This window comes from Vidua macroura, chromosome 13 (assembly GCF_024509145.1).
Source record: "Vidua macroura isolate BioBank_ID:100142 chromosome 13, ASM2450914v1, whole genome shotgun sequence".
NCBI lineage: Eukaryota > Metazoa > Chordata > Aves > Passeriformes > Viduidae > Vidua > Vidua macroura.
The window spans coordinates 18,693,606-18,703,485 of record NC_071583.1 but is presented as its reverse complement, the minus strand read 5'-3'; the positions used below and the strand labels follow the sequence as shown (position 1 = coordinate 18,703,485).

General features: G+C 53.6%; 1 protein-coding gene and 2 long non-coding RNA genes across 3 annotated transcripts; all 3 read left to right on the top strand.

The window, feature by feature from the left end:
- The first annotated feature begins 1,247 nt into the window (after positions 1 to 1,247).
- Positions 1,248 to 4,967, top strand: LOC128814172 (PHD finger protein 7-like). The gene is made up of 10 exons (XM_053989774.1): positions 1,248 to 1,355; positions 1,685 to 1,776; positions 1,862 to 1,963; positions 2,242 to 2,366; positions 2,443 to 2,605; positions 2,692 to 2,798; positions 2,980 to 3,093; positions 3,233 to 3,351; positions 3,505 to 4,466; positions 4,819 to 4,967. The coding sequence occupies exons 1-9, from the start codon at positions 1,313 to 1,315 to the stop codon at positions 4,419 to 4,421; spliced, it is 1,782 nt and encodes a 593-aa protein (XP_053845749.1). The 5' UTR covers positions 1,248 to 1,312; the 3' UTR covers positions 4,422 to 4,466; positions 4,819 to 4,967.
- Positions 4,968 to 4,975: 8 nt separating this feature from the next.
- LOC128814174 (uncharacterized) lies at positions 4,976 to 6,128 on the top strand. Its single transcript, XR_008439282.1, has 3 exons — positions 4,976 to 5,096; positions 5,581 to 5,892; positions 5,989 to 6,128. It is a non-coding gene; the product is annotated as an uncharacterized LOC128814174 (long non-coding RNA).
- Positions 6,129 to 6,469: 341 nt separating this feature from the next.
- LOC128814173 (uncharacterized) lies at positions 6,470 to 8,163 on the top strand. Its single transcript, XR_008439281.1, has 4 exons — positions 6,470 to 6,641; positions 6,876 to 6,963; positions 7,670 to 7,752; positions 7,971 to 8,163. It is a non-coding gene; the product is annotated as an uncharacterized LOC128814173 (long non-coding RNA).
- Positions 8,164 to 9,880: the final 1,717 nt, after the last annotated feature.

Here is a 9,880-nt window from a genome sequence, read left to right as displayed (position 1 = left end):
CTTCAGATAATCAATACTCAGTCCATCAAGGGAGAGAGAAGTCTCTCTTGCACCACAGACCCCCCAGGAAACACAGTTGCCACCTCTTGTGTTTCCATGTCACACATGGCACTGTGCAGAGAAAATCTGCCCATGTGACACTCTCCTTTCCATGTCACAGTGTTCTCACCACCGTGCATGGACAGACTGCTCATAGGGCTCCTTTAAGGATGCTTTGCTACGGACTAAAAGAGACAACAGTTCAGCTTCTCATCTTGGGACTACAGTCCCCCCCATTTTCCCCTGGGGCCAAAGGTCCAAGAACAGAGATCATCTTCTTCGTGAAGACAGAGGGCATCACCATTCCCTCCTCAGCTTTTCTCTGTTCTTGCCATTCCTGTGCTGGTGGTTGCTGAAGCAGGTCTCTTTGGGTCACCACTGCATCCCCCAAAATGCAGTCTCAATTGCAGAAGAATCTGGTTCAGTCCATGGCCAACAAGAAAAGTCCAGCCAAAAGCCACTCCATCATCTCCTCCCACCTAAAAATTTCTTCTTCTAACATCTCAGGTCCCGGACTGTCTCTTTTCCACTATAAATAATTCGATCATATAGCCAAGACAACATTTGACTGTGTCCTGCTGTCCAGTGCTGAACAGGGTTGAGACAGAGCAGGCAGCTCTGTGTCTGTGTGAAAGTTGCAGGAGCAGCACCAGGAGCAGCAGCAGAGCAGTGCCCGAGGGTTGCCTCGGGGCCTGGCATTTGACCCTGCACTCGCTGCAGGAGTCCCTGCCTGGTTCCCTGCTGACCAAACCTTTGCACCCATCTGAGAACCTGGGTTCCCAAGGGGGCCGCCTCGAGTGGTTGCCAGGGACCTGAGGCTGTGGCTGCCCCGATTTTGGCTGCACGATGCTGATGTCAGAGTGGCCATTGTGACCCGTGCGACCAAGGTCCCAAAAGGGCCAAGCTGGGCTCAGGCCGTGTGTCAGTGCGACCTGGCAACGGGAGGAGAAGGCTGGGCCGGACGCTGCTGCCCAGGGACCAGAGGGACCCCACACCTCGGGATCTGGGCCTGTGCTGCAGGCTCACCTGCCTCTCCCTGCCCAGAATCAGCGGAGGAACAACCAGAGCAGACTGCGGTGTTCCTCGACGTGACGACGGGAGGAGAAGGCGGACAGGAGCAGGGCTCACGCAGGGCTGACCAGGGACTGGTGCCCTCGTGGCTCTGGGCCTGTGCTGCAAACTCCCCACACTCTTCTCTCTCGCACAGAGAGAGGACCAGCACCTGGAGGAGACGGTGGCGTTTCAGGACAGGGACTCACCACTGACAGCTGCCATGTCTCACAGCAAGCAGGAGGGCCCTGGTGACAGGGAGCCAGGTGAGGGCAAAGCCACCCTCCCACAGCCTGGCCCAGGGGCTCTTGTGGCAGGCGATGTGGGGCCCAGGGCAGAGGCAGGGGGAGGCAGGAGCTGCTCAGCCATGCCGTGGCTGGGAGCCTCCTTCCTCCCCAAGTGGGGCCCAGCTGGGCCAGGGGCAGCTCCTGGGACACCCGTGCCCGCAATGGCCCCTGCTCTCCAAGGCCTCCAGCCCTGCCCATCAGCCAGGCAGGCAGGCAGGGGCAGAGCAGCCCTTGGGGCCGATGCTGCTGCAGGCAAAGAGCCCCGCAGAGGTGCCCATGCCCGCTGCCATTGGCTCTGTGCCCTGCAGCCTGCATGCTGTGTCGCCGTGCAGAGGCTGACCGGGACATCTGCGGTGACAAACTGGAGGACTGCGGGGTCTGTGCCCATGAGTTCTGCCTGGTGAGTGGCTCCGGGCGCTCCCTCCACCATTGCAATGGGCAGTTCCTGCCTCTCTCTCCTCATCTGCTCATCCCCTTTGCTGCAGTTCTTTGCCACTCTACTTTTTCATCAAGACGACGATTTTCTTGGATTCGTGGGATTTTTTCCTAGATATATCCGATTTGCAGTTCGGCAGGCGGCACAAAAGGTGAGAGCCTGACAAGAGCAGGGAGATTTGTGCCAGGCCAGGTTTGCCAGAGCTGAGCCCAGACACTTGGAATGAAAGGCCTGCCCTTCCGGCCGGCTGTGGGACAAAGTCTGGCTCCCAGCAGCTGCACAGAGGCTCTGGCACAGGAGCCTCCTCCGCCAGACGGCTCTGTGGGCTGAGACCCAGCAGTGGCCACATCCTACGCCCTGCCTGGAGCCGTGGGGCTGCCTGGGGAGGCCCCAAGGCTGCTGCTGATGGGGCTGCTTGGCTCTTTCCAGCACTGCTGCGTCTGTGGCCAGAGCGGGGCAACCATCAAGTGTTGCAAGGAGGACTGTGACAGATGGTTCCACCTGCCCTGTGCCAAGGAGGGCGGCTGTGTCACACAGTATATTCCAGATTACAGGTACCTCCTCCCCACTCCTGGTCGCCCCTGGGAGAAGATCCAACATTTCTCACTTTGCCCATCCATTTTCCTCCAGCTCCTTCTGCCCTGAGCACAGTCCAGAGCAGGACGTGGAGGCGACTCCAGAGCCGGGCACCGATTGCCTCATCTGCATGGAGCCTGTGGAGGATAGAAAGACCTTCAGAACCCTGGTGTGCCCAGCGTGCAAAAGGGCCTGGTTCCACAGGGACTGCATCCAGGTAGGAGCCATCCCCTCCGCCCCGGGGCACAGCAGGTGCTCAGCAGCACCAGGGCCTTGCTCACCCTGCTTCTGTTTGCCCTGCAGGGACAGGCCATGTGCGCTGGTGCTTTAGCCTTCCAGTGCCCCCTGTGCAGAGACAAGGCGGCATTCACGGTTGAAATGTTCACCATGGGGATCCGAATTCCCTTCAGGTTGGTGTCCTTCTGCCTGGCTCACAGGACAGGAGGTGCAAGTGCTGTGCTATGTGCCCTGTGAGTCTGGGCTTCAGCTTCACGCAGGACTTGGAAAAGCACTGGAGAAAGAGCGGGGACAACCTGTACCTCCATGAGGGCAGGACATCAGAAACTCATCAGCTTTTCCTTTCCCCATCAGAGACCCAGCATGGGAGGACAACTATGCCTTTGCGGATCTAGGAGAGAGGCACAGCAGGTGCACTGCCAGGGATTGCCTTTACCCGGGAGGCAGGGAGGACGCAGAGGAAGAGGGGTAAGCTGGGGAGCTGCACCTGAGGCTCTGCAGGATACGTGTGTCACTTCAAGGGCTCACAGGGGAAAGAAACAGAAGAGTTTGTCTGGACAATCCTGTGCTGTGGACACGTTGTCCACGAGTCCGTTTGCCTCCCCAGGCCCTGGGAACTGCTCCTGTGCTCCTCCTGCGCTGCTGAGGGCACCCACAGGCGCTGCTCTGGCCTGAGAAACCGCATAGAGAGCTGGGAGTGTGACAGCTGTGCTGGTCTCGGAACGGGTAGGAGGCAAAGCAGCCGGTGCCCCTGGGCTGGGGACAGTGCCCAGGCTGGGCTTGGCAGAGCCCGTCTGCTCCTGAAGGGCTGGGGGTTCTGCTCTGGCCTGGCTTGCCTCGGGCCTGGGTGGTCTTTCACATTCCTGCTTGGCCTTACAGCTTCCAGGGTTGAGTTAGAGCTCAGTGGCCCCAGCCTGACCAGACAGTCAGGACTGGAGCCTGCTGATGGCTCCTCAGCACCTGAGGCCATCAGCCCCAGCTCCAGCACCCTGGTGCCATCGGGGCTGGATCCCCAGTCTCCATCTGCGGAGCCCAGCAGCAGCCACCAGCACACAGTATGGCTGCAGTCTCTGCTGTCTTCTTCACTGCACACCAGCAACCCCAGCACATCGAGCTCAACGTACAGCAGCTCCTCTGACCCTGAGGACAGGGTCCATTCCAGACGTGCTGGGCCCGGCTGCAGGCCAACCCGCTCTCGCCAGCAAGGTCGGGCCCCAGATGGACCTGTCCGATCGAGGAGTCCCTGTGACAGGAGCAGGAGGACAACCACAAGGACTGAGAGGCCCAGGCCAAGGGAGACACCTTCACGGACATCCCCCAGACGCAGCCGTGCCTGCCAGCAAGGTCAGGCCCAGAGTCCGCCTGTCCGGTCCAGGAGTCCCTGTGACAGGAGCAGCCGGACAAGACCAAGGACTGAGAGGCCCAGGCCAAGGGAGACGTCGTCAGGGACATCCCCCAGACGCAGCCGCTCCCGCCAGCAAGGTCAGGCCCAGCGTCCGCCTGTCCGGTCCAGGAGTCGCCGTGACAGGAGCCACAGGACAACATCAAGCACTGAGAGGCCCAGGCCAAGGGAGACGTCGTCAGGGACATCCCCCAGACGCAGCCGCTCCCGCCTGCAGCGCCGGGCCTCGAATCAACCTGTCCTGTCCAGGAGTGGCCAGGACAGGAGCAGCAGGACAGCAGCAAGGGCTCAGAGGCCCAGGCGCAGGGGGGCACCGTCAGGGGTGTCCCGCAGGAGCAACCGCTCCCGCCTGCGACATCGGGTCTCAACTGGGACCTCCAACAGCAGCACATAGTGTCATCTTTTCTTTCTTTCCATCTGTTCGCCGCCGGAAGTGAAGGTGAGAGTGGTCAGTGCAGGGACCTTGAGATTTGCAGGTCTGTGAGAAAACCATATTAGCTCTTGGCATTTCTACTGGCAGGAAAGTGGTCTTATGCTAAATACCTTGATTTCTGTCTTGCCATGTATTGAGTGAAAAGTCTCTTAAGGACGTAGCAAATGAAAAAGGACTCTTGTTCTTGCCCTTCGACTCCAACCTCAGATGTTTCCCCACTGCCTACCCTTGAAAAGGAACCACTCCTTGATGGGCTTGGATACGGTTAGGGAGACATTCAGAGCCAGGTGGCTCTCAGGGAAGCTGTCTTTGAAAAGGACGTGTGCTGTGTTGCTATCCTTGAACAATCTCATTTCAGTAAAGCCAAAAGGAAGAAGAGAGAAGAGAGTGACACACTGCCTCAAATGCCTGAAGAAATCGATTGCTGTATTGCTGCTGATTTAAAAAACTTGCTTGGACCTTGAAAGAACAAACCAGAAAAGACTGTGGAAATACCCTGGGACAAAGAGGACGACGTGCAGGACTCTGCCCCAGATGACCATTTGGGACCTTTGCCTGAGAACGACGCAGCTCAGGAGCCGAGTGCTTTCAAGTTTTCCTTCTTTGGAGACACAGAGGACTTGTGCATCAAAGAAGGTAACAGCAGAACCCTTCTAACGGTGCCATTTCTAGGGAAGAGCTTCTGGCAGGCACTGTAGGGCAATATGGTGTAAAGAAGGTCAGGATGCAGGGGGTTTTCAGCAGCAGAAGTCGGTAATTAGGCAGAAGCATTTTGATCTTCATTTCTGCTTGCCGAGGCTGTGGTGGATTAATGAGAGGTAACTCATGCTTGCATCTCAGGCATTCTGAAAGGCATGCTTTGAGAAGGCATTGCGGTTTTTGCTGAGTGGTGAAAAAGCTTGTTGTCATGCCCTGAATTTCTCAAACAGGGAGAAAGGTGACACACCAGTCTTACCAAGTTTCATAGAACCCAACAAGATTTTAAAGGAAATTTGTGTTAATGTAGAGGGAGGAGCTAAATCCTGGAGTTGAACATTCTGTTTGTTACTGAATTGTATTCTTGGACCTTTAGAAAAAGGAAACGGAATGACACATGATCACTGGGGTGTTCTTACCGTAGATAAAATGAGGCCTTGTGAAAAGAAGATGAAACAACATTAAATCGAGTCACAGTCCTGAAGGAGAGAAGAGGAACTGTGTGAAGTTATGCCAAATATTAAAAAAAAAGAAACCAATGCAACAAGACAAAGCAACCAGCCTCCCACACTTGTGCTGAATTCAGAAGGAATTCAGTGTCTTCTGAATGCAATGATAAATGCTTATGAACACAGAAGAGATCCCTAGAACAAACTGGAAAATCCTGGAGCAGAGATGTAGCTCAGAAAATCAGGCAGGAGCAGATTCTGTCCTTCCTAAATCTGTCTTCTCCACTGTAAATATTTGTCTTGAAAGGAGGAACTTTTCCTGACAAGTGGAGGAATAATCTGGTTTTGGCGGCTTTGTTTCTTTTTTGGTGCTGTTATTGCAGAGCCTTGCGGACTTGGAACAATAAAGCCGGTAAAAGTCACATGGCAGGAGGCTTCACGTTTCCAAGACAGCCGTTCTGAGGGTGCTGATGAGCCTGAGACGTGAGAAATTGAAAAGGACCGAGAAATGCAAGTTCCGTTTCTATTTGTTGTCTACTTGGCTGTAGTAGTTGGATGGTGTGGGAATATTAATAGCAGCGCTCAGGAAATGGGAAACTGACATTGCACACCTCTGAGCAATGAAAGTCATCTTGGAAAACCATTTGTGCTGCCCAGAGTCAAAATGCCCAGCAGCCCACGTGATGTGAAGTTGAATATGAAGAGAGAGACGTTGAGCACAAGAAATTAACTGGGTCATTTTGGTTTGACCAACTCCAAACTGAGTTTGGCCAAAAGCCAAAGACACAGTCAGTTTTCTTTTAAGAAGTGGTTTATTTTTTTAATAGAAAGCTCTATATGGTTACTGGGGAATAAAGCTTTTCAATGTATACCAATGCTTTCTCTGAAGCACTACAGTTTTAACTTGTCTTTGTGGGATTTGATAGTACAATTTAGGATGCTAAAATCCCTTTGTACTTGTCTAGGTTTCTTTCTTTACCACGCACAGGGAGTGCTGGAGTTTTCTTTTTCTCCAAAGATGATGAATGCCCAAGAGGTACGACAGAATTTCTTTACCCCCTTTTGTATTGTTTTTTAAACTGTTTCTGGAATTCTGTGAGGAGGAAAAAATGCTGCCTGCTTATGAATGTTTTCTAGTCAAAATTTGGCATCCTTACTTGTGGTCAAAGCTGTAGTAGAATCCCACAGTTGTGGGAGAATCTCACAGTTGTGGTGAGAAAGTCCTGGTAAAATAAAGGCCAAGAAGATTTCTGGCTTTCTTTTCTTTCAGGTAATTGCCTAATAGGAATCTGGACTTTTAGAGCTTACCAAAACATTAGCCACTTGACAGTTTACCTAGATATTTTGGATCCTTTCAGGTATTAATATCATCTTTAACTTCTTCCTGTCTTTCTGGGCTTACCATTAGGAATGTTGAATGTTCTTGTCAGCCACATATGTCCCTGTGGTTCTTCGTCCTAATGAGTCTGGGGTTTTCTCTTCTGAATCCAGTGAATTTTGTATTTAGAAACAAAGAAAACAACAACCAAAGGAAACATACAGAGTCCCCCAAAATTGCAAAGGCCAGCAAAACGATTGCTTGTTATATGTTTTGTAGAGTGGAATCTTCAGACAGGCTTAAATGATGTGCGTTTCTCGAGACTGATTCGATGACGCTGCTGAAACGTATTGCTGTGTTCACACAGTTAGTGCCCAGCAATCTTCCAGCCTGTCTGATTTACAGAGTGTGTTAAAATGGAGAGCTCAGTCCTTAGCAGGCCTCAGTTCTGGGGGAAGAAGTGCGATCCTGGTGCTGAGCTCCTAATGAAACAGCTGCTATTTCAGTGCAATTTAGATTGCAGCACGTTGAGGAAAACTGCCGCAGCCTTTCACGGTTCTTCGTACACCAGGCTGCAGTAGGGAAGATTTCTGTTGGAGCCAACGTCTGGTGGGGGGCAAGCGAACAGGAAGGATGGGAAGAATTGACTTCTGAAGAACATTATTGCTGTGTTGTCCATCATTGTTAGAAGCAGCAGCACAATCCAAAGTGTTTAAGCCTATTAATTGGTTCTTTGTTTTGTGCAGAGGGCCCAAAGTTATTTTGTAGATCAGCAGAGCTCAGTGAAGAGAAAGAGAGTTGGGAAGACAGACGTAGATTGTTGCTTGAGGTGAGTATGTAAGATCTGTTCCCTGGGAACTCTAGGTGAAAGCTGAGCACGGGGAGGAAATGGAGGTATGAATGGGCGTGCAGAATTAATTCAGGGCCTGGAGAAGAGCCTGCAACTTTGTAACTCCCCGGGAACAAAAGTGTTTTAGTGTACCGGTGTGTATAACATCATGTTGTGTTGTCCAGTCAGGGAAATCACTAGATCTTTGTCTGTTACAGGAGCAGCTACTTAACTATATGTCAAGAATGTATTTAAGAGAAAGAGTGAATTTAGAGACTTCTCCTAACAGTGGATTCAGAACCTTCTCCGAAGAATTGGTTAGATTTTCATTATTTTCCGGAATGCTGAAGGAAGCATAAGGATACCAGATAGAAAGTACAAAGAAACCAATAAACCTTTTACTGATTAGAAGCGTGTCACTTTTGTTCCTTGAAGAAGTTGCCAAACAATGTTACTTTCAAAATGCCTTCAAGGGTCTAACAGGAAAAAAGATTGGCAAAGCCTGTTAGGCAGTGTTTCCGAGCTGGGGCTGATGGTCTTGGGTGCTGGGGAGCCACGGGAAGGCTCCAGTCCTGCCTGTCCGGCCAGGCTGGGGCCATTGAGCTCCGGCTCATCCCTGGTGGCTGGAAGGGCAAGCAGGAATGCCAAAGGCCCCCCAGACCCGGCCGGGCCGGAGCAGAGCAGTGCCCCCAGCCCTCCAGGAGCGGACGGGCTCTGCCAAGCCCGACCTGGGCACTGCCCCCAGCCCAGGGACACGCGAGGGCTTTGCCCGAGAGCCGTGCCCAGAGCAGCAGAGCTGTCACACCCCAGCTGGTTCTGGTTGGTGTGAGGCCCCAGCAGCGCCCGTGGGTGCCCTGGGCAGCACGGGAGCTGTTTGCCAGGGCCTGGGGAAGCACAGGGGTCAGCCTCTGCACGGCGACACAGCCTGCAGGCTGCAGGGCACAGAGCCAATGGCAGCGGGCATGGGCACCTCTGCGGGGCTCTTTGCCTTCAGCAGCATCGGCCCCAAGGGCTGCTCTGCCCCTGCCTGCCTGCCTGGCTGATGGGCAGGGCTGGAGGCCTTGGAGAGCAGGGGCCATTGCGGGCACGGGTGGCCCAGGAGCTGCCCCTGGCCCAGCTGGGCCCCACTTGGGGAGGAAGGAGGCTCCCAGCCACGGCATGGCTGAGCAGCTCCTGCCTCCCCCTGCCTCTGCCCTGGGCCCCACATCGCCTGCCACAAGAGCCCCTGGGCCAGGCCGTGGGAGGGCGGCTTTGCCCTCACCTGGCTCCCTGGCACCAGGGCCCTCCTGCTTGCTGTAAGGCATGGCAGCTGTCAGCGGTGAGTCCCTGAGCCGGAGCACCCATGGCCTCCTCCAGGTGCTGGTCCTCTCTCTGTGGCAGAAAGAAGAGTGTGGGGAGTTTGCAGCACAGGCCCAGATCCCGAGGTGTGGGGTCCCTCTGGTCCCTGGGCAGCAGCGTCCGGCCCAGCCTTCTCCTCCCGTTGTCAGGTCGCACTGACACACGGCCTGAGCCCAGCGTTCCCTTTTGGGGCCAAGGGAAATCTCTGCTGCTGCCTCTGGCACAGGGCCCTCTGCCAGCAGGTCAGGGATGGTGATACCCCCAGAGAGAGGCGTGGACAGTGGAGGAAAGCCAGCATCTTGCCAGTCTTCCTAAAGGGCACTAAGAAGCAGCCAGGAAACTGCAGGCCCATCAGCCTCAGCTCCATCCCCAGAAAGGTGACAGAATATCTCCTCCCGGATGTCATCTCTAAGAGTGTGGAATAACAGGAAGGGAAAACCGTGGATGGGCTTAGCTGCTGTCCTGCAGGGCAAACGACTGAGTTTGCAGAAGAAGAAATGAATAAAATACGAGTTTATGCATGGCAAGGAAGAAAGCAAGGCCGTTAGCATGGAAACTGAAAAACACATCAGAGTTACTGGTAGTTAGAGGATACGTGCCTTAGTCAGCAGCGTATGTGCCTTAATGATTTGTGGTAAACTCTTGCCAGTGAATTATTGACGTTAAATGCTTTGTAGCAATAAAATACAATAAGCTATTGCTTTGTCCATTGCATAGAATGAGCTGTTTGGATGTAACTAGTGCCTTAGGATCAGACTTTTTTAGGGGTATAAATCTTGAGAACAATTTG

Coding starts and splice junctions, on each gene's coding strand:
- LOC128814172 (XM_053989774.1), top strand. CDS start 1,313: ATGTCTCACAGCAAGCAGGAGGGCCCTGGTGACAGGGAGCCAG. Junction 2,799..2,979: donor GGGATCCGAATTCCCTTCAG/GTTGGTGTCCTT, acceptor TTTCCCCATCAG/AGACCCAGCATGGGAGGACA. Junction 3,094..3,232: donor GAGGACGCAGAGGAAGAGGG/GTAAGCTGGGGA, acceptor TTGCCTCCCCAG/GCCCTGGGAACTGCTCCTGT.